Source organism: Meriones unguiculatus, chromosome 6, assembly GCF_030254825.1.
Source record: "Meriones unguiculatus strain TT.TT164.6M chromosome 6, Bangor_MerUng_6.1, whole genome shotgun sequence".
NCBI classification, from domain to species: Eukaryota; Metazoa; Chordata; class Mammalia; order Rodentia; family Muridae; genus Meriones; species Meriones unguiculatus.
The window spans coordinates 44,090,500-44,114,967 of NC_083354.1; the positions used below are offsets into that span (position 1 = coordinate 44,090,500).

The window sequence follows — 24,468 nt, forward strand, 5'->3', positions numbered from 1 at the left end:
ACAGAGAATAAAAGACAAAGACAGGAGAGAGAGGACAAGGGAGGAGAAGGGTACAAGAGGGGAGGGGGTATTTGTCCCAGAGGACAAAGGACCACCTCTGGATGGATAGGAAACAGATGGGGCCCATAGGCAAACAGCAGTTTATAAAAATAAAGGAAAAGAAACCCTGTGTTAGGATGAGGTATTTCATTTTAATTGGACATGTTAGTTACGTGAGCCAAAGAGGGCTTTTTAGTGCTAGACTTCCACACTTTGATAGCTGGACCCTTGTAGTCAGCCTCAGGAGGAGGTAGCTAAATAAGGGAATAGTCTTTGGTGGCTGGCTTTAGAAGTGTCCTGTAACAGTTTTTAGCAAGGCGGAGGGTATGGGGGAGAAGGGCAAGGCCTGCCAGAGCATGTTGACAGGCTGGGCTGGCCAAAGTCCCTTCACTCTGTGTAGCAATTTTTTAAACTGATTTTATTTTTTGAGATTATAATTATATCATTTCTTCCTTTCCTTTCTCCAAAACACCTCATATATCCCTCCTTTTATCTTTCAAATTCAGGCTTTTTAAAAATTGGTATATGTTCACAAACACACACAAATATTCCTAAATACAACCTGCTCAGTCTGTATGTTACTTGTATATATGTTTCCAGGGCTGACCATTGGTATTGCCTAACCCATTGCTGTGTTCTTCCCAGGAGAAGACTTTTTCTCCCATTCTCAGCATTCTTTAGTTGTCTGTAGTTCTTTGTATAGGGTTGGGACCTTGTGTCTTTTCTTTGCCCGCCTTAACATTTTTGTTTTTGTCCTTGTTCAGCTCATGTTTAGTCAGTCATGATAGTGAGACTTTATGGGTGTAGCTCTAACATGCCTAGGAGACAACCTCACAGCAGATTCCCTGATCTTCTGGCTCCCTGTTCAGTTCTTTCTGCAGTGTTCCCTAGGACTTAAGTGTGGATATTGTTTTGCAGATGTATTCATGGTCTGGGCTTTACAACCTGGCATTTTGATTGGTAATGGTCTTCTGTAATAGTCTCTGTCTGTTGCAAAGAGAGACTTTCTTATGAGAGATGAGGAATACACTTATCTGTGGGTATAAGTACAATATTTAAAGTGTAGTTAGGGATTATGTTTGTTTAGTAAAGTGGTAGTTGTAGGTTCTTCTTCAAGATCATGCTTCAGTAGTGTGGGTGCTTGGCTAGCTTTCCAGTCCAGGCCTGATTTCCCTGTTAAGCAGGTCTTAAATCTGATTAGAAGCTGTTGGTTACCACCAAAGTATGCATGCCAGTATTATATTGGAGGGGAAAAGTATGCATGCCACTACTGTGCCCTTAAGGTTACTGTGCCATGCTGGTTCATAGACATCTTAGATGTGTGGGACTGTTGGTTAGTTTTCTCCTTTGGAAGCTTGCATAGCTTCTGGTACCATAAAAGCTAGTTCTCAGGGACAAGGCAGTCAGTTCAGTTCCAAATTGGGGTTATGTGGGCTCTGTGCATCGTGTCTTCAGCAATAGGGACTTACCTTCCACCTCTGGGGAAACAATAAAGAGTAACAGCAATAGTCTGTCATGTTTATTGCAATAGTAAAATGTCTCTTGAACAACCCTGACCAACAACTCAAAGGAAGGCTTTTCATATCTGGTCTTGTGGATTTCGTTACATGATCTTTGGACCTTGAAAGGGCCATTGTTAGCCCAAATGAGAAAGTTTTATTCAAACTATAATTTATATGTAAATATATAAACTTACACACAGACATGTATTTCAGTGTTTATTTTAGGTAGATAGTTAATAGTATTATTCTTTACAACTTTTAAAAATATTCTTACTGAAAAAAAATATTCTTACTGTTATTTTTACCCTCGTCACTCCTTCTGTATGTATCTCCCTCTCTCTCTCTAATTAGAGCCCTCCCTTTTTTTTCCACAGTCAGATCTTGTATACTACTGTCCTCTCTCTATTTCTCCTCGACTCAACTACCCAAGGAACAGTCCCTTTTCTATTTTCCTGATTTCTGTACTTATTCCAGGATATGTACTCACATCTGAAGATTGGCTAGAAGCCTCTGCTGTCTTTCTGGGACTGAATTACTTCACACAATGTGATCTTTTCTAGTTCCAGCTATTTACCCGCAAAGTTTCTGATTTCATTTTTCTTTAACACTAAATAGAATCGCATAGTGTATGTGTACATTTTCATTAACTAGTTGTCAGTTGAAGGACGTCTAGGTTGTTTCCTTTTCCGTTTCATAGCTACTGTGAATAGAACAACCATGAACATGGCTGAACAAGTATCTGTAGAGTAGAATGTGGATTCCTTCGGGAATATACCAAGGAGTGGAGTAGTTAAGTCATAAGGTAGATTTATTTTTAGCTGTTTGAAAATTCTCCACACTGATTTCCAGAGTGGCTGTACCAAATTGCAGCCCCACCAACAGTGATAGAGGGTTCCCTTTCCCCCACATGCCTTCTAGTTTTGTTTGTTTCTTTTTTAATCTGACTGGGTAAGATGAAATCACAAAGTTGATTTGATTTGCATTTTCTTAATTGCTGGATATAATGAACACTTTTTGATATATTTCTTGGTCTCCCTTCCCCACTCCTGGCTTTAGAGAACTCCAGCATTGTTTTAATTTTTTTTTTTTTTTTTTTAAACCTCAGGATTGCTTTGGCTGTCTGGGGTCTTTTGTGGTTCCATATGAATTTTTAGATAGGTTTTTTTGTTTGTTTGTTTGTTTGTTTGTTTTTCTGTTTCTGGATGAGGTTGGCTATAGATATATAGCATTTATTATGTTGAAGTATGTTCTCTCTAGATCAACATTTTCTAGGACTTTTATTGTAAACACATGGATTTTTCTGCCTCCATTGAGTTGATCATAGGATTTTTGTCTTTAAGCTCATTTATATGGTTTATTACATTTATTGACTTGAACCATCCTTGCATTTCAGGGATAAAGCCAACTTGACCATGGTAGATAATTTTTTTATATATGTCTGTATTCTGTTTGCAAGTTGTGTTATAATTGCATGTTCATCAGAGATACTGGCCTATAGTTTTCTTTTGTTGTATTTTTTCTTTTTATTTTGTTTTTTCTTTATTAATTACACTTTATTCACTTTGTGTCCCCCCTGTGGTTCCCTCCCTCCCCCTGTCCCAATCCCTCCCTTACTCCACCCTCTGCATGCATGCCCCTCCCCAAGTCCCCTGATAGGGGAGGTCTTCTTTTCCTTCCTTCTGATCCTAGTAAATTAGGTCTCATCAGGAGTGGCTGCCTTGTCTTCTTCTGTGGCCTGGTAATGCTGTTTCCCCCAATTAAAGAGAAGGACAATCAGTTCATCTCAGAGACAGTCCCTGTTCCCATTACTAGGGCACTCGCTTGGAGACTGAGCTGCCATGGGCTACATCTGTGCAGGGGTCTTAGGTTATCTCCATGCATGGTCCTTGGTTGGAGTATGAGTCTCAGGAAAGACCCCGGTGCTCAGATTTTTTGGTTCTGTTGCTCTCCTTGTGGAGTTCCTGTCCTCTCCAGATCTTACTGTTTTCTATTTCTTTCATAAGATTCCCTGCACTCTGCCCAAAGGTTGCCATAAGTCTCAGCATCTGCATTGATAGTCTGCAGGGCAGAGCCTTTCAGAGGTCCTTTGTGTCAGGCTCCTGACTTGTTCCCTCTTTTCTCCTTCTTCTGATGTCCATCCTCTTTGCCTTTCTGGATAGGAATTGAGCATTTTAGCAAGAGTCTTCCCTCTTGATTAGTTTCTTTAGGTGTACAGATTTTAATAGGCATTCCCAAATTCCTTCTATGAAGCCAGTGTCTCTCTAATACCAAAAACCAGATAAAAATACACGGTTGAATAGATCCTTCACCAATGAATGCACAGGGATGGAAAATAAGTTAGAAAAAATATCATTTAAGTTGAATCTACTTGCCAGTAACTGCTTACATTCTTCAGAGGTTTAAAAGTAATTATGGTCAAGAGAGTAGAATTTATTCATGAGATTTTTTTCCCTTAAAACAGCAACTTAATATATATTCCTGGCTGGGACATAACTTGCTGTGTAGACGAGGATGACTGAACTCACAAACATTCACCTGCCTCTGCCTCCAGAGTGTTAGGATTAAAGACACGTGCTCTTGCCCTTGCCCCTATATGAATATTTTATCAACACCGATACAGTTACATGATTTACAGGTCAGTCTTTCCCTTAAAAAACAGTTTAAAAAAACCTCTCTAATTTACTATTTGATCTCTTTCAAGAATAAAGTTGTATTTTTATCTGGTTTTTGGCATTAGAGTGACACTGGCTTCATAGAAGGAATTTGGGAATGCATTGGCAAACATTTCTGCAGGATTGTTAGGTTCTGGAGAGAAGATGCTGGTTTGATCTTTTATGTTGTTTATAAATTGCAATGAGATCTGAGCATGTGGACTTCCTTTGTTCTAAGTATGATATAGACAGGGCAGTTTGGGGCAGAAAAGAAGATATGCGGGCAGATTGGGCCTAGGAATAGGAAATAGCTTGAGTAAAGTGAAGAAGTCAGGATGACAGTTGGAACTGAACTCTTCTACAGGCTGAGCCTCCTAGTCCAAGCCTGGAGTGTGGGAGTAGATCTGGAATGGGTGAAGAGGTTGAATGTGGCCTGGGAGGTTGTGGAGTTAGTACACCTTTGGTTTGGGAGGTAGGCAGGCTGGGTCCTGGAGGAAGCCTAGAAATTAGTATTGTTTAGGCAGGAATGGCCAGACTAGGCCTCAGCAGTAGATATGGGGTCCCAGATTAGATCTGGCTGGTCGGGAGGGACTGTACCCTGAAGAAGGATGTGGGTGATCTGGGAGGGTGAATACGTTGGATGAAGTGCAGCAGGAACCTGTGGGTCAGTGGCAGGTAGCGTGGATCCGGGTGGAATCCTAGAGGTCAGATACTGAGCAGGCATGGGTGGCCTGAGAAAGCCAGGGTGCTGGATGTTGACTCCAGGCTAGATTTGGCTGGTTTGGGAGGGTATGTGGAGAAGAGGGTCAAGCAGACTCATTTAGCTGTACCTGGAAAATGATATGCTGATCCCAGTCTCTAAAAACACGATAAAGTCAATGAAGATTTGTTGAAAACGTGAAAGGGCAAGGGCAGGGAAAACTGAAGAGAGGCCTTGTGTTAGTAGCTATAGAAATGTTTTGATACCACCAAAGTAACTCTGCTCTTTAATTTTTCATGTGTTGTTGAACAGTAAGATTTTGTTGAAGAGGAAAGCAGAAAATAAAAATAAATCCGGAAACCAAAACATTGGACTCTAGTTTGCTTTTATGAAACAAACCCTTTTGGGCATGTTTGCTCTGTCTACTTTAATGTGAAGTGGGAAAACTTAAGGAACTTGAAAAATAAAGCTAAGTGATCTCAATTAGAAAACTAATCTATGAGGGCGTGTTAGATTCCCTAAACTGTTAGGATATACAATGTAGTACATCCTTGGGGCTACTTGCCAGTTTTCAAGCACCTGGCCAGTTATCATGAGAGAGATGCTAAGTGGAGGCATCCATCTCCAGGGAGGACCAGAGGAGAAGCATAAAAAATTAAATTGAAAGAGTTGGGAGAATTAAACTGATTTTATTTGAGGAAACTGCATTTATTTTTTAAAATCTGTCTTTAGAAACGATTGCCCTTAGGATGAGAGATTTTGCCCCTGGCTCACTGTACCTCATTCAACAAGCATTTGCTATAGGGACCCATGAACTGCCAGCAGTGAAGTGTATGAAATGCGGTACCATCCAGGAAGTAGTAATGTTTATAAAAGCAAGTGATCTTAAAATAAAGATATATTACACTTGTCACAGATTCAAATTATGGAAATAATTTGTAAGACTTGTTTTATAATATGAAATTAATGTAGTTTTAAATAGTGTCTGTCCATAGTTCATCATTAGAAAGACAACTAAATGTAGAGTTCTCTTGTAATATAGCTCACTAAGGAGGAAAATTGGGAACACAGGAGTACACACTTGTCGTTTGAGCACTCGGCAGACAGAGAGGCAAGAGGAGCATCACAAATTTGATGCCAGCCCAATACGCATAGCAAGTTACAAGCCATCCAGAAATAATAACACGATCCTATCTCAACAAAACAAAAAAAGGAAAGAATATTAGTCATCTCTCTTTATTCTTGAAAGAGATCAAATAGTAAATTAGAGAGTTTTTTTAACTGTTGTTTACGGGAAAGACTGACCTGTAAATCATGTAACTGTATCGGTGTTGATAAAATATTCATATAGGGGCAAGGGCAAGAGCACGTGTCTTTAATCCTAACACTCTGGAGGTAGAGGCAGGTGAATGCCTGTGAGTTCAGTCATCCTCGTCTACACAGCAAGTTATGTCCCAGCCAGGAATATATATTAAGTTGCTGTTTTAAGGGGAAAAAATCTCATGAATAAATTCTACTCTCTTGACCATAATTACTTTTAAACCTCTGAAGAATGTAAGCAGTTACTGGCAAGTAGATTCAACTTAAATGATATTTTTTCTAACTTATTTTCCATCCCTGTGCATTCACTGGGGAAGGATCTATTCAAATCTTATTTCCATGTTTGTCTTTTTCATGTGTATGTGTGTGCGATATCTATGTGTATGCCTGTGGGTACAGTTGTATATGCACGTATATGCATGTGGAGGCTTGAGGTTGGTATTGGTTGGGAACCTTACTTGATTGCTCTCTCTTTTTTTGAGACAGTCTCTCTCAGTTAAATCTAGAGCCTACCAGAGTCTAGTTAGCCATGTTGCTCTAAAGATTCTGTTTCTGCCTTCTGCCTTCCAAAGCTGAAATTACAGAGAGGCACATTTATGTGGATTCTGTGGATTCAAATTTAGGTCTTCTTGCTTGCATGGCAATCACTTTAACCATTGAATCATCTCCCCAGCTCCTTTTTTCATTTTTAAATAATTTTTTCCATATTACTGAATTCTTTATATATCTCAATACAGTTTTTTTTTCTTAGATGAGTGTTTGCTAAACATTTTCTCACGGACAGTACCTCATCCTTTTATTTTCTTAGCATCCTGTTTCAAAAAGGAGATAGTTTACACTGGATAAAGATTATTTTATCATTTTGTGACTTATGATATCTTCTTAATTTCCCAGGCTACAAAGTGGTATATTGAGTTTTATATTGAGTATAAAAACACAAATTTAAGCAAGATAGAGGGCTATTTATTTTTCATCCTGTATTTTGTCTTTTTTTATTTTTGTTTGTTTGTTATTTAATTTGGCCTGTTATTTAATTTGTTATATAATTTGGCCTGTTACATTTAAGTATGTGATCCATTTAAGTTAATTGTAGATAAGGATCAAGGTTCATTTTTAATATGGATTCTTCAGTACTATTTGTTAAAGAACTGTGCTTCTCCCTGAAAGTTTATTTAATGTATAGATGTTTATTTATTGTATATATGTATGTATCTGTGTGTATGTGCCATGTGTGTACCATTAGCAGTGGGGGGAGGATGTTAAATTCCCTGGAACTAATGTTATAGGCAGTTGTGGGCCACTCAGCGTGAGAGCTAGGAACCAGATGCAGGTCCTTTGGAAGAGCACTGGGTGCCCATAACCACTGAGACACCTGTCCAACCCCGTACTTATCTCTTTGAATTACCTTGATAACTTTATAAAGTTAGCAAAATAAGTCATTTGACTATATCCATGTGGCTTATCTGCTCATTTAACAAAGACCTTCCTCAGCTCCATGTGACTGTTAACTAAAAGTACATCACTTCTGCTTCACAGCCGTGGTTTTCAGAGAGCCATAGATTTGCTGTTTGAACTTCCCCACTCTTCTCACATAGACATTCTTTCCTGTTCCACTGAGACAGCTCACCCCAGAATCATCACACTATTCTAATTTCTGGTACACAGCTTTTTCCTTAGCTCAGGTGATTCTCTTTGGTCTTGACCGAAACAGCATCCCATTGTCCTTATTTTTCTTCTATGGTGATGTTTGTCCCTATAAATCTTTGTTGTTAGTTCTTCTTTTGCCTATTTTTTTTTTTTAAATCTCCGGACCTTTACAATTCTGATCAAAGCCTGTTTTTTCTTTTGTTTGTTTGTTTTGTTTTTCTTCTTATTCTGAGGTGGCCCCTGCAGGTATCCAGGCAGGGAAGTGAATCCTTTAAAGAGATAAGAGTGAAAATCTGGTGCAGATTGATTTTTATATCAACTTGGATCAGACTTCACAGATTCTTAATAACAGGCAGTTTATTCACAATGTATTTAAGCCCAGTATAATTTGAAAAAAAAAAAAAAAATTCCTGGTGTAATACAATCCCTGGTGCACAAGGAAGCTTAATTATATTGAAACTAAAATCATTGTGCTAGAACCCATCTTGTAGTCCTTATTACTAGCTTAAGGGCCTAAGGGTATGGTCCAGACTCTATAGTACAGAGAGCATAGAGGTCTGTGCTGTTGGGGCTATTAGCCCCTTCTGGTCCTGCTTGGGGGAACTTGAGGGACTCTCTGGCTATAATGGTCATTTAGATTACTAACTACTACCTCCAGTCCTGGTCATGGGAGCTTGATGTGGCCTGGACCAACAGATAATGCAGATCACAAGGCTGTTAATCACTTTCTGTTCTCAGCTTTCTAAATAGAAGAACAGGTTTTTCATCTTTCCCATTAGAAAGACAATTCTGTGTGATTAACATTGCTGGTGTCTCTGGAGATTTGTAGATGCAAGGACCTCCATGCTATGCTTCCAAAATCATTCTATATGTATTCCTTTCTTATTCACATCTACTCCTTCAGAGAAAGAATCTCAAATTTGTATCAGACCTAAATCTTTTGAAATTTGGTTATGTATACCTACCTACCAGGTCCAAAGATGAAAGAAAATTATCTTGTATATATCTTGTTCACATTTGTAGTCCCATATTTAGAACATAGAACCTTGTGGGTTATTAATATTTATTATTGATTTATCTTTTAGTTAATCAGCGATTATTCCTAAACCAGCTGTATACCCAAATCACCACACAGAGACTACGATATATTTAGTTAACCTAGAGCACAATGCTGGGTAATGATTACGCCATCCTAAACCTCCAAGCCCACATAGTTTCCTACCATTCAGATTTCACCCATTATACTTGTCTTTAGTCATATCTTAGGTCTGGTTCATCTCTCCTCATGGTTCCAAGTCCTGTCCTGCTGATCTCTGCTCTCCTCCGTGCTCCCACTCGCTTCCATCTCGTCCCCTCGGGACCAGGTTGTCCCACCCTATTCTCTCCATTGCACAGCACTGGCTAGTTTTTTAATTGACAGTTACAGAGAACAAATGGTGGCATGTTTACACAAACTTGAGTCAGGTGATGCTTAGCATCACAATGCAATGTCCGGATTAAAACCAGTAGTGGGGTAGAGAAATCAGCGTTTGAATGAACAAGGGTAAATTGTATGCATTCCAAAAGCATTATACCAACATTTCCCCCTTTAAGTCCAATAAAGGGCTCCTTTTCTTTCAATACAATAATAATTATAAAAGTTATGAAAACTGTTAGGTAAGATTTACATGTAAAATGTCTAGTTCACGTGCATTAGGCAACTTAGGAGGAAGTATCTGATTATCTTCTATCATATCTTGACAAGTTTAGAGTTCTATACCTAAATTAACTTTTATCCTTGTTGGCATTAGGAAATGAAAGCATTTTCTTAAGTTCTAAGCAATGTAAGCTTAATTGTGGAACTGTAACGATTTGGTCTTCAACCCCACCAGAGACTTGAGAAGGAATAAAATTAGTTACTGGAGTAAATAGGAAGTGCATGTTAGCAGCTTCCAAAAGATAAAAAATTGATAGAGACAATTTGCTGCCTGAACAGTTACCCATAGCCCTCTATAATGTTGGAGCATCAGAACCTCGTAGAAATTTATGACTTTTTACTTAGTGAACAAATAAATATATGAAAAACGAATCAAACTTGATAGGATATATCTTACTATCCTAAGTATAATATTTTAATGCCTTTTGCTAATATCACATACATTTAATGAGTGTAACTAGTCACAAAAGAAAGTGCATTTTCTTATAATCACAGAGTTTGTTTTCAGTGTGGCGCAGTGTTGCTGTTCAAGTTGGTAAGGAGCCTCAGGAGAAAGAGGTAGGAAGGAGAGTAGAGAGCAAGAGACAATTTCTTCAAATGTCACAAATACTGTTTCTGATGTGTTTTATTCCATAATTTCTTCCAGGAATACTCTATATGAATTGAGAATAAAATATTTACTGGCTCTGTTAAATGCTGATTGCAGAAAGAGGAAAAATACTTATAAAGACTTAAAAGTTTTTTAAAACATATATAGTAGTTAAAGCCCTAAAATAATTCTCCAGAGTTATATACAGGAAAATGTAAACTGAATAATATAACTTCTTTTAGTTCTAACATGATACATATTTTCATAATGAACTGAGTGTTCATGTTGAAAAGTATTATATCTGCTACAGTAATAGGTGTAGAGTTGGACCCAAGCGTCTTTGAGGGGAACTTTATGGAGGAGTGTAAGTTCATTGCTACTGTCAAGAAGCTCACAACTTAAGAGAGGCCAGACACACAACCACAACCAATAAATAAGCATCTATGATGGGTTTAGAATAACCATTACAAGTTGCTTGGCACTATTCTGCCAGTGCACATGGTTTTATCCTTGCCTATCACAATAAGCTGTTTCATAAGCATTTAGAGATTTTTATGTATATGCCTTTTTTAATCTGTTCTAGAATCTGTAGTTTGTTATATTTTTCTATCTCTTTCTTTCCTACATTTCAGTGAACGGTTTCTGGTGAGACTGAACAAGAATGGTGGACCAAGGAACCCAGAGAAGATAGACCGAATGTGTGCCCTTTTTACAGTATGTGCAAATTCTCTTTCCCCTTTATATGTTAACTCTAACCAAGGGCTTGTTGTGTGGATATAGTTACTCTGGAAACAAACATCTGTTTGTTTATCCCCACAAGCCCCCTGGTAAGAAGAGGAATTGATTTATGTTTCCATCAAGTTTTAATGAAATATTTGCAGAGACCTTCAAATAGCAATGGCTTTTAATTGAAATTATATTTTAAAAATCAAGAACCTTTTACTAATATAGATTTTATAAGCAGTTTCATATTAAATTTCTGATGTCCAAGGCATCCACCAGATCTACAGTTTAGGGGCCTTTTAGCAAATACATGTAAACTAACCAGTCCTTTTTCAAATACCAAATGGCAGGTCTTTTTCTACTCTCATCTGTACTTTAGATTTTCCCAAATAACCATGTTATTACTCATGGTCTCTACTCATGAAGCCATCACTTCAGAATGCTTGGCAAATATGCGTATTGAAAACTAAGTCTCATAATACTATACTATCTTTTGTGTTCTCCAAATCAACTTTTATTTATTTTTACTAAGTAAAACTGTATGACTTTGTTTATTTGAATTAATTTATTGAAGAAGAAAACAGAGTGTGTCACAATTTAAAGCACCTTTACTCTTGTAGATTCTTTTGTCTGTTTCTGTGATAATTAGGATATATCATACTTATTGGCTAAGCATAGTTTGCTTATATCTGTTAATAACTAGGTAGTTAGGAGGCATAGGCTGGAGGATTAGCAAGATGTTAGCAAAAACAAAACACCTCATGAGCTTAGGAAGGTGTGATAGTCTCAGTGTTATTGGCCTTGCCTGCGGCCTGTGACTGGTAGGTGGAAAGATACTTTAAAGCAGACTTGATGCCCTTTAAGGGGAAAATAGTATTTATCTGAAGATCTAATGTGTGACTGATTTCTTGACTTGATTTCCAATCATGTACTACAAGTTAATCTTTCAAAATGTAAGATAATGGCACTACAGAGTTAGAAACTGCATTCACGTGAGTAGCTTTAACTGAAAATGCTCTGTGCTCGTCGTATAGAAAAAAATTGCTGCAGATGTACAGGAGGATTTGCAAATCTAGCTATGCTCAAATAATGTTTTGTCCATGTCTGATCTCAGCATTGAAGCCTTACATGAAGAAAAAACTGGAAAAGCAAACCCATGTCAGTCATTGAGGGACTTAAAATGGCTGACCTGGAAAGAACAATGCACTCTCTTCAGCATCGTAAAGAAAGAAGGAAAGAATCTAGAGTGTAGTGAATGGGATTTATGTTAGCTGAGAACTTCTGGAAATGACAATGCCTGACTGAGGCCTCTTTGGGGACTCATTTCTAAAACAGAAAGTGAATGTCTCAGTCATTCTAGAGGCTTTTCTAGATCTTGATCCCTCATATTCTCTGGTAAAATAAGAGAAGCTGTTTATGCCTGCTGATGCAAGAGCTAACTGTATAAGTGAGATGTTGTTCAATTCTTACGTATGAATGTTCCTTGTCGCTTGAAGAATGAACTTAATTATGGAGTTGTTTGCATGTAATTACAGGAAGTCAAATTTTTTATTTAGCACTTTAATTATCTATGTGAGCCCAGAGCTGTAGCATCACTTACGTAAAACATGTGCACAGTACTCTTGCTGTGCCCCTCTTCTGCCACGAGGGGAAGGCACGACGCTGTTAAGTACACTGCTCTGGAGCTCCCTCTGTGGTACAGCCCTAGATTTTTAAAGTTCCCAAGCAGTAGTGGAGGAGTAGCTACAAAGTTTTAAACAGTGTTTTATTAATTCCTTGAGAATTCTATACATGTTGTTTTTTTTTTATCATATTCATCCCCTTCCTTAAATTCCTCCAGCGTCACACCCATTCCATCCTCTCCCAACTTTGAGTCCTTATTTAAAAAAAAAAAAGTCGAGTGCAGTTTGTGCTAACTATATACTCTTGGGTGTGTGGTCACCACTGAATATTGTGGATAATGATGTTAGGCATTTTGAAGTGTGGGGTAGCACTAACTTAGGTTATGTAGGTGGAACTGTTTCCTTCGAAAATGTATCTGACCTTCTATATACTTCAGTTTCTAATTTCTATCATTTATTGTGTATCATGAGTGTCAAAATACAGTATTACCTTGAAAATACCATTTAAAATTTTATTTTTATTTAACGTTTTTAGATTTATTTTATGTTTATGTGCGCACGCACACACACACACACATATCTGTACCGTGTGCAAGCCTGGTACCTGTAGAGGTCAGAAGGGGGCATTTGATCCCCTGGAACTGGAGTTCTATATGGTTGTGAGCCACAATATAGGTTCTGGGAACTGAACTGCATTCTCTGCAAGAACAACAAATGCTCTTAACTGTGAGACATCTCTCTAGCTCCTCAAATTCCTGTTTTAAATTAGAAAAATGTTCCAAATGTAGTCCAACAAATCTATTCACTATTAGAAGATAACTTTCATGTAAAAACATATCTTTGTGATACAGAGAGATGATGTTCAATAAGTTTTTGTAACTTATTTTACTGTTAAATTACTATTTAAAAAAAAAAAACAAAAAACTTGGCAATATATGGTAACCATTTAGAATCTAAAACCTCAATTTCATTTTTCTGTATTACCTTTTCCTGTCCCCCTGGTTTTATTGTTTGTTCAGAGTCATTTAGCAGAACAGAGCTGGAACTAAAGCAAGACAAGCAACACACAGGATCCCGAGAGTGAGAGCCTCTACATTCTAGTCCTTAGTTTGCTTGCTTGCGTCACCTTAGTTCTAGTCCAATGAAAGTATATAAATCGAGATGTGTGGTAACTCTACATTTAGAAGCTAACCTAAAATGATGACCACTCATTTCTCCTTCCTTCTTAAAAGAGAGACAGGCATGTGAAACTAACCAAAGAATGAAAGATGGGCAGGAGATAGAGCTGAAGGCATTGTTCCTAGTAGTGAAAGGGAAAGCATGAAAACCTGTCTTGTGAAACCCAGGGGTCACTCCATCAGGCATTACTAGATCACAGTGTGCTTCAAGTGGATAGCTGCCTCGTGAAAGGTCTGAGACAGTCGTAGGTAGGTAAGTAGATAGGTAGATGGACAGTATATATGAAATACGTAGGGAAGTTTTAATTCCTGGTATAATTCTCTAAATAAGAAAATAGCAAATGTGTTACATTACAAGATATTGTAAATGTAAACACCTCAGACTGATTTTTGTAATATGTCAGCTTGAAAATTTCTTGATTTGAGATCAGATTTGTTTACTTAAAAGAAACTCTTTTAAATTTCCAATAAAATTGTTTTCAGGGCCAGTAAGATGGGTCAGGGATAAACATACTTGCTGCCAAACCTGATGACCTGAGTTTGATTCTACTTCCCACATGGTATAAGGGGAAAACTAATTCATGCAAGGCGCCCTCTGACTCCACATGTATGCCATGACACATATTTTTTTCTCCATAGATGAATAAATGAAAAAAGGAAAAAGATTTTCATCTTTATAACTTGGTATATATAATAACAATAAATATCTTAATTTAGACCCAAATCTTTTATCAAGGTTTCACTGAGGCCAAATTAATCTCATTTACAGGAAATATGGGCAGTGTGTTATAATGATTTGATGACAGTAGGATGAAAATAAAATTAGTACAGAATAAAGTTTTAGCATATTAGTCATTAATGAGCTTTTAATTTTTTGCTACAGTTTATCACACTGAACATTTATTTCTTGTATTACAAAATGTTTTTGTATGATGACAGAATAAACATAAGTGAAGAAAATAAAATTTCCATTGTGAAACTTTTGTAGATATATGATTTAGTAAGTGATCTAAATGAGAACTAGAAGAATACTATCAATAAAATTTCAAAGGACTATGATATACAAGTTTTTACTATATAAATTTTTTCTTTGCTTGTCTTTCTTTTTTTTTTAATTTTTTATTAATTACACTTTATTCATTGTATCCCCCTTGTGGTTCCCTCCCTCCTCCTGTTCCAATCCCTCCCTTCCTTCACCCTCTGCATACATGCCTCTCTCCAAGTCCACTGATAGGGACTTAGAGAGGGGAGGTCTTCTTTTCCTTCCTTCTGATCCTAGTCAATTAGGTCTCATCAGGAGTGGCTGCATTGTCTTCTTCTGTGGCCTGGTAATGCTGCTTCCCACTCAGGAGGAGGTAATTAAAGAGAAGGACAATCAGTTCATGTCAGAGGCAGTCCCTCTTCCCATTACTATGGAACCCACTTGGATACTGAACTGCCATGGGCTACATCTGTGCAGGGGTCTTAGGTTATCTCCATGCATGGTCCTTGGTTGGAGTATGAGTCTCAGGAAAGACCCCGGTGCTCAGATTTTTTGGTTCTGTTGCTCTCCTTGTGGAGTTCCTGTCCTCTCTAGATCTTACTGTTTCCCATTTCTTTCATAAGATTCCCTGCACTCTGCCCAAAGGTTGCCCATAAGTCTCAGCATCTGCATTGATAGTCTGCAGGGCAGAGCCTTTCAGAGGTCCTCTGTGTCAGGCTCCTGACTTGTTCCCCCAGCAATCAATAAATGGGACCTCATGAAATTGAAAAGCTTCTGTAAAGCAAAGGACACTGTTGTCAGAACAAAATGACTGCCTACAGATTGGGAAAGGATCTTCACCAACCCTGTATCTGACAGAGAACTAATATCCAGTATATATAAAGAACTCAAGAAGTTAAACAGCAACAAATCAAGTATTCCAATTAAAAAATGGAGTACAGAGCTAAACAGAGAATTCTCGATAGAGGAATATTGAATGGCAGAGAAACACTTAAAGAAATGCTCAATGTCCTATATAAATAGTTTAATTTTTTATTTTAATAAAAAATTTCATGCAATGTATTTTGATCAAATTTCACCCTTTTCCAGATAGTCCCAAGATTCTTCCACCTTTCCTACCCACCCAACTCATGTTCTTTCTCTCTCAAAAAAAAGAAAGAGAAATAAAATTAAAACAAACAAAAAATACAAAACAAAGTGAAACAAAAATTCCCCCTATACTTGCACACAGAGTCCCTTTTGTGTTGGCTAGGGGCCTGCCCTGGCGTGTGGTTGATAAACCCAGTGACACTCATTAGGAGAAAACTGACTTTCTCTTCTTGACCGGGTTTCAATGCAAATAGTGTTTTAGCTAGATGTGGAACTTCATGCCCATGTCTTCTTTTGAGATTCTGTGTGGTTGCGCCTGTGCAGGTCTTATAGGTGCTGTCAGTCTTTCTGAGTTCATATGTATGTGAGTTCTGTTGTGTCTGGAAGGTACCGTTTCCTTGGAGTCACCTACCATGTCTGCTTCTTACAATCTTTCCTCTTTTTTTTTTTTTTTTTTTTTTTTTTTTTACCATAGATTCCTGAGCCTTGAGGGAGAGGGGCTTGATGAAGTCATTCCATTTAGGACTGAGTCCAGTTCTTTGCACACTGTCCAATTGTGGGTCTCTGTGTTAGTTCCAATTTAAGAAGAAATTTCACTGATGAGGTAGAGCAAGGCACTTATCTCTGGGTATGAGAGTCTGTCATTAGGACTCATTTTATTTGTGTGTGTGTGTTTAAAGGAGAACAATAGTAGTCGGTTTTCCCCTAGAGCCCACGACTTATCTAGTCTCAGTTGTTGGCCATTGAGCAGTGTCAGGTATGAAAGCTGTCTCATGGAGTAGTCCTTAAGTCCAACCAGAAAGTGGTTGGTTCCTCCCAACATTTGTATCTTGTAGGCAAGGTGCTGTTGTGGGTCATGGTTTTTTTTACCTATTTGATATTGGTGATTAATTTTTTTCTTCCAATAGTATTATGTAAAATACCTTCCAGTTTCATGAACACTAGTTAATAGGGGTTAAACTTCTAGTTGAGCACCAGCTCAGTTTTTCATTGTTCAATGACAAAAGTGGTGTTTTTTAAACTTTTTTATTATTATTTATTACAATTTATTTACTTTATATCCTGGCTGTAGCCCCCTGCCTCATCTCCTCCCGGTCCCACCCTCCTTTCCTCTTTCCTCTCTAGTCCCTCCACTAGTCTACTGATTGGGGAGGTCCTCCTCCCCTACTATCTGACTCTAGCCTATCAAGTCTCATCAGGACTGTCTGGATCCTTTTTCTCTGTGGCCTAGTAAGACCACCTCACCAGGAGGAGTTGATTAAAGAGCAGGCAACTGAGTTTATGCCAGAGACCATACCTGCTTCCCTTACTAGGGAACCCACCATGGAGACTGAGCTGCCCTGGGCTACATCTGAGTTAAGGGGTCTAGCAGACCCCAGGACCTAGGGAATCTAGGTCCTCTCCATGCATGGTTGTTGGTTGATTCGTCAGTCTTTGCAGGACCCCCTGGGCCCAGTTTTTTTTTTATTGTTGTTTGTGGCTTTTGGAGGGGTGGGGGAGGCTCTGTTGGTCTCCTTGTGGAGCTCCTATCTTCTCTGGGTCTTTCTGTCTCCCCCTTGTTCCATAAAATTCCCCACAGTCTGCCCTAAGTTTAACTGTGAGTCTCAACATCTGCTTCGATACCCTGGGTAGAGTCTTTCAGAGGTCCTCTGTGGTAGGCCCCAGTCCTGTTCCCTATCTTCTCACACTTCTGGTATCTATCCTGTTTGCCCTTCTGAATGAGGTTTAAACATCTTCCCTAGGGTCCTCCTTGATATTTAGCTTCTTTAGGACTATAGATTTTAGTATGGAAAAAAACAAAACAAAACAGAATAACTAAAATAACCCTGTACAATAAAAGATCTTCTGGAGGTAAGTGTTGTTTTCAATGATAGGGCCTCTGTATAAATCTTGTATATATTAAATGTTGTGTTCTATAATCTTTCTTCTCCTTCCTGTAATATATACTAAAAGCAAATTACTATGAAGTTTGAATGAATTGAAATTTATCTTTATATTATTTTCTGTGTATTATTTGCCTAGATTTATTTATTCTGTTTTATTCCTTAGGATCTAAGCAGCAAAGACATGAAGAGAGATTTATACATAGTTGCCCATGTGATCCGAATAGGTATTGTCCACCTTAACTGTTCTTATGATTAAGACTGACCAAACTTAGGTTAAGTATACAGCTGAAGTTTGTCTTTTTTGCTATTTCAAGGTTTCAGAATTAGAGTGTTGGGTTTTTTGTTTTGTTTTGTTTTGTTTTTTTAAGCTTTACCTTTAGGCTCAGCTGTTACAGCAGCTGGATTTAGTGCCAATGAATGTGTTTTTTTTTTTTTTTTCCATTTCAGGTTTTCTGTTCCCTCATGCTTTTAGACCCAAACTTTGTATTTTAAGTGGTCTGCCTTTTTTTTTATTTTTTTTTTTATTTTTAACATTCTTCCTGTCACATTGCCTGCTTTTGTATGTCTTTTCCTCCAGAGTTCTTACAGTGATCCTAGAGTGCCTATTAACTAGGTGGTACTTGCCCTCTGCTGTGGTTTGCTGTAGTTTCTGTCCAAAATTATGCACCTGGGCCATTTTCCACAAAATAAGAGTTATTTTCGCCACTGAAGAAGATGAGTAGCATTTCATGTCTACTCAAACTGAGATGAAAGAAAGTGACTTCACTACTGTTCCGTTGTATGACTAACCAAGTTTTCCCTCATAGTTTAAGTTCTAGAATATAGCGTATAATTTTGTCAAAAATATGTCTAATCCTTTGACAATACAGCAACTATTCTGCCTTACTTTATAAACCATTTATTGAAATCTCAGCGTTTGCAAGTCCTTGTATCATTGTTGGCACAGCCTTGTTTCCTTAGAAGAATAAGCAGCTATCCACAACTAAGGTTTCTCCTGCTCCCGCAGTAGTTTGTCAGTACCTTTCAGCATTGAAATTTAGTTAGAGGAAGAAAACATAGTGTCCTTTTTACTTGTGAAAATACAGTTTGAATGAGGAGTGTGGCTAAAAATACTGAACTTTTGTCATTAATATGGCCATCAAGTTTAAATCTATAAACATCCTGATTTTTCTAAAAAATCAGTTAAGTCATTCTTATTTTTTATTTGAGTAATAAATGTATTATTGGTGTTACTTGACTGAAAGTGTCACAGAAAAAGGGCTTTGGCCAGAGGCTAATTTAGTGATCTTGTGCAGATATCCTTATCCTTAGATTAAACAACTAGACTCACTTCAGCTTCTTGTTTGTCTTAGAGGATCTTTTGGGTACCCGTAGCTCTGATATCATTGGGTGATAATTAGAAGATGCTAGAAAGGAGCATGGAGTTCTCTGTCTAATTGGTGTTTTTGCTATACCCAAGGCCGGATGCTCCTGAATGACTCCAAAAAGGGTCCCGCTCACCTACACTATAGGCGACCATATGGCTGTGCGGTTCTGAGCATTTTGGATGTTCTACAGTCACTTACAGAATTAAAAGAAGAAAAGGATTTTGTTCTTAAGGTTTACACGTGAGTAATACTACACATTAGGAATAAGGATGATTTGCAGCATGCCCTGAGATCAGCAGTTCTCACGCTTTATGAACATAGACTCACCATAATGTAACATAGGGAGGCTAGTAGGAAAGCAGAGATTTTGATCTAAGGTTTTAAAGGCCCAGGTATTTTTATTTTTAATAGAACATCTAAATTTGGAACATTCTATCTTAAAGGGAAAATCTGATAGTACACATTTCTTGTATGTGCTGTAATATTCATTTTCTCTATAGAATAAGCCATTTTTATTATATATCTTCAGAAAAGCTAACAGTATAATTTCTCATGTATCTTAGATTAAAAAAAAATGCTTTATTTGTACTTGCCCAACAGTTACTGCTGCTGAGCTAGCCAAGAATGCAGATTACTTAAAAGAATTATTATGAGTCAGGTTACAGTATATTTAAAGGAAAGCCAAAACTCTTGAGGATCCAAGATCTTACTCTTTTCTTCGGCTACTACAGAACTCTTGTGTCATATCCAGCATGGCATGGAGCTATTTATAGTATTATCCAACCAGGGGATCTGCCTTATAGATGCATTCTATCTTCTCATGCCATTGTTGAACAGCAGGAAAGAAAAAAAGGAACTAATAAAAGAAACAGGACATGAGTGTAATAGTCTGTCTTTGCTTATGGGGAATCCAGAAATAAATAGTAGTCTTAAAAAGGATTAGTGGTGATTTTAGTGAATTTTTGTTTTGCTTTTGCTTTTTTGGTGATGAGGATGATTTTGAGACAGTTGGTATTCCTAGGTGGCTTGGAACTCACTATGTATCCCAAGCTGGCCTCTGGGAATTGATGATCCTCCTGTTTCAGCTTCCTGCATGCTGAGACTGCACCCAGCTTTAATGAGTTTTTAAAACAAGTCTATCTCTGATAACTTTTAATATTTATCTTATTTTATGTGTATGGATGTTTTCCTGCATGTATATACCATCACATGCCTGGTGTTTGCAGAGGTAAGAAGGGGGCTCTGGATCCATCCCCTGGAACTGGATTTATGGATAGTTTAAGTCCCATGTAGGTGCTGGGAATCAAACCCAGGTCCTCTGCAAGCATAGCCAATGCTCTTAACTGCAACCCCTATTTCTGTTAATTTTTTAAAAAATCACTTCTCTGTTAGCTTTAACATAGTATCATTTTCCCAAATTAAGTCAAATACTGTCAGTCATTTTGTTAATGTAGTTTCACCATAATATTGTATGTATATTTTCCTGCTTTATCTATTCTGTCTGACTCAGATATGGAATGAACTTAATTTATAATTACATTTAATCCAGGACTTTCTATAATCAAGTAAATTTGATGAATTTTAAAGTAAAAGTACAAATATATTTATGTTGTTATAAAGAAAAGAAATGATGAGTGTTGGGCTATGCATTATTTCTTATTAGCCCTATAATTATCCCGGCAGTATTATCTAAACTGCTATCACAAATAATAAGACACCTGTTAGATTTCATAGTTGCCTTATTTGCCTTGGGCCGGGCAGATATTCCTACCTATGCTGTCTGAATCACCTCCCCATCCATCTCCCAGCCCCATCCAATGCCATCTTGCTTAACCATCCTATCTTACATCAATAATCTTTTAAATACTTGCTTTTATACTTCATCTGGGCTTTTTCATGCCATTATTGGAGTCCTTCCTCCCGGCCCCATGAGGTTTCTTCTCCAGGTTAATCCATCGTGGTGTCCTACTTCTTACTCTCTTCCTGTCCCTCTATCTCGTGATTCTCTTGTCCTCAGCATACGGGGAACCTTAGCCATGCCTTGCCCAGGTATAGAGCATTTAATGAACCAATCAGGCATAATGTTTTAGGCAGGTTTATACAAACAAGGATGGGTGTATCCGGTGGGCAGTAACCAGATCTTGAGTGCCAATAATTAGCATTAGACCAACTTCCAAAACGTATTTATTACATTTTTTTCAGCTCTGCTGAGTTGTATAATTTATAGGGTGAAGAGCTTTTGTGGAAGTAGTCATTTACAAAGAAAAAAAATTGCCTAGCTTCCTTCTTAGTATATGAGTCAGAGTTTCTAAAAATACGGAGTTTCTTCTTTGATGGGTGGTAGGGCCTGCTTCTTCATACACTTTCCCTTAAAAAAGAGTAAACAGAAATCCAAGATTGTTATCATCATCTTACTGTATTATATTCTTTCCAATGGCAAAGGGTTGGAGGATAGTACAAAAGACGGTATGTTTGCGTGTAGCAAAAATCCTTGCTTTAGGGTAAAGTCTCCTTACAGATAAGGAACTTACACTTCATCCCTTCTGAAAGAGGCAGTTCAGTAAATTGCGTCTAAAACAACAGCTTTCAGTACCAATGTGTCACTTTGTAAGAAGTGGGATTCATGAATACTATTTTCCTATAGGCTGTGTTAGTTCTAAAAAGCCAAAGAAAGTTGTGTTTAAAGAAAGGAGTATTATTTTTCCTTTTAAAGGATTAATAAAATTAAAATGTAGAATGAAGAGGTTACAAGACTTTTCCACTTGAAGAAATTACAAGACTTTCAAACAGATTTTCAAGTGATGGTTTGTGAAGTTGATTTTTCATGTAGTTTGGAATCCTTTCAGGATTAGTAACATACCATTTCATTGAACCTAGCCCCCGGAAGAAGCAGTATTTTTTCAGTATATTTAAGGTGATGTATTTGTTGGTTCAGTTAAATTGTAAACCTAAAGGCTCAGTGCGTTAGCCTTTGCTGAAATAGAATTTTCTAACTATTAAAACTTTTTCTACAGACTTATTCAGTAATTGGCAAAATTACCTCTTTAGTTGTTAACATTCTTACTATTTTTTGTATTATGCAGAGTCAATCTTCTATGAGAGATTTAAACTTTCTCCCTGTCTCTGCCAAGGCCACTTCTGTGCATTATAATATTTTTAAATGCAATATGTGGCAAGATACCACACCCTTTTAAGGAAATGGTAACAAGTAACTATTTGTTGAGTCAAATGCCTTAAGACTATAAATAACCAAATAAATAAATAACTGTCATATGCATTTCAGTCTGATACATATATCATGTTTCTTGTTGCCTAGAGAGCTAAAGGGTTACAAGGAACAATAATGTTGTCAGGCTTTAGGAAACTAAAGAAGAGGATTTCCAGGAACTAAAGCCAGTATTTGGAAGGGGTGGGTACCGATAAGTTATGAATGTGACCAAATACAAGAAGATCCCGAGTACGTGATAATCACTGTCCAATTCCATAAAGACAGAAGTTTAAGTAAGCATTTATAAAGGGAAAACTTTAATAAAACATATTATAAATATATTAAAATTCTAATTTGTATTTTATATTACTTGTTATATAAATATTTATTATAAATTATGTACTGTGTCTCATAATTTGTCAAATTAAGAAGTGTTGCTTACTCTCCATTCTCACATTTTATGAAAAAATTCCATGGATTCATCATATGTAACCATGCTATCATGGCTTTGTTATCAGAGGAGCCACTTTCTGCATCAACTGACAATATTTTCCAAGGACCGTAATTTTTACTCCCATCTGGCTGCTTTTTTATGCATCCTTTGATTTCTTAATGATGTTCTCTCATCTGAGATTCTTTCTGAGACATAGATACGTATTTGTTAATTGAATTGTGATTGGTGAATTGTGATTTTTTTTTAAGTCCATGCGTGTGAACTCACAACATAGCTACTACTTTTTCTGCTTTTAAGGTGATTTGTGAAGGGGATGGAATTTGAATGAGACTAGATGAGAACACATGAGAGTTTTACATACACACAGTTAACACACACAGGTGAGATTGCTCAGTCTTGTGGTAGCACCAGTTTTCATTTTTTGAATGAACTTCTATACTGTTTTCTGTAACAGCTATACCAGTAGACATTTCCACCAAGAATGTTCGAAGGTTCCCCTTTTTCTACACCACCAACACGTGTAGTCATGTTTTGATTGCAGACTGTAGCCTGTATGAACTGATACCTCATAGTGGTTTGGGAAAATTTTCATATACTTTCCCACTTGTATATATTTTTCCATGTGTTTATTTGGGCTCTAGCCATTTATTTTATTTTATGTGTGTGCACATTTTGTCTTTGTGTATATATGTTTACCTTATGCATGCCTAGTACTTCTAAAGGTCAGAAGGTCACAGTTGGTTGTGAGTCACTGTGTTGGTGCTGGGAATCTTTGAAAAGCAGCAAGTACTGTTAACTTACGAATCATTTCTCCAGCCTCTATCAATTTTTAATTAGCATGCAAAATAATGGACCTCATATGACATCTTCAAACACATGTATTATTTTATTTGCTCATCTTTATATTGTTCCCTGATTATACCCCTTTGTCTCCCTCCCCCTCCTCTGCTGGTCTCCTTCCCTTCTTCAAAGAGTCTTTTTTATGCTTTTATGCTCTGTGTGTGTGTTTGTGTGCGCGAGCATGTGCACTTGTGCATTCACATCCAGATTCAGCATGAGAAAATGTGCGTATGGCTGTCAAACTAATCTTTTTTTTTTTAATTTTTATGTACTGGTGTCTTGCCTGAAGATATGCTAGTGTGTCTGTCACATATGTGCCTGGTGCCCACAGAGGCCAGAGGAGAGCATCAGAGGCCCTGGTACTAGAGTTTCAGACAACTGTAAGCTGCCATGTGGTTGCTGAGAATTGAACCTTCTGTCTTCTGGCGGAGTGTTCGTAGTTCTCAACTGTGAAGCCATCTTCTCAGCCCCTATTCTTTGCTTTTACTGCCTACTCTACCTTCAGTGCCTAATTGTGTGTGTATATCAGTTCTGCTGCAGTAAAGAACTTAGTGATCCAGAGTTCAAATGTCATCTTGGGATAGCTGTTGTTCATGTAAGAGCAAGCAGCTCACAACAGGGATCTAATACAGATCTCACTGATAACTCCAAGCTTTTTTTTTTTTTGCCTCAAGATTGGAAAACACACCTGAATATTTTCCTTTCTGTTTCTTTTTTTTTCTGTTCAACTGATCTACCATAGGGACAAAAAAGGAATATCTGTTCAAATAATAGACACACATAAAACACTTGATCCGTTTACCTTTGTGTGAGGTACGTATACTGACTTTGAATTAATGAGGCAATGTAATGAAGAAAGAAGTGGCCTGGGGAGTGACACGTCCCTGTACGGTGGCTCCCACGTGCCATCCAAAGTTTGTTCCCCGTCTTTTTTTTCTGGTAACTTTTGCTCATTAGTAAGTCTCACTTTTATCT

At 37.5% G+C, this 24,468-nt stretch overlaps 1 protein-coding gene across 9 annotated transcripts in view; it reads left to right on the forward strand.

Annotated features, from left to right (window-relative positions):
* Positions 1 to 24,468, forward strand: part of Dock3 (dedicator of cytokinesis 3) — a 309,055-nt gene that overhangs the window by 149,436 nt on the left and 135,151 nt on the right. For all 9 annotated transcript variants that reach the window (XM_060385341.1, XM_060385339.1, XM_060385340.1 and 6 more), the window contains exons 10-12: positions 10,777 to 10,858; positions 17,788 to 17,848; positions 19,084 to 19,231. In XM_060385341.1, the coding sequence (XP_060241324.1) occupies positions 10,777 to 10,858; positions 17,788 to 17,848; positions 19,084 to 19,231 (291 nt within the window). The remainder of the gene's footprint in view (positions 1 to 10,776; positions 10,859 to 17,787; positions 17,849 to 19,083; positions 19,232 to 24,468) is intronic.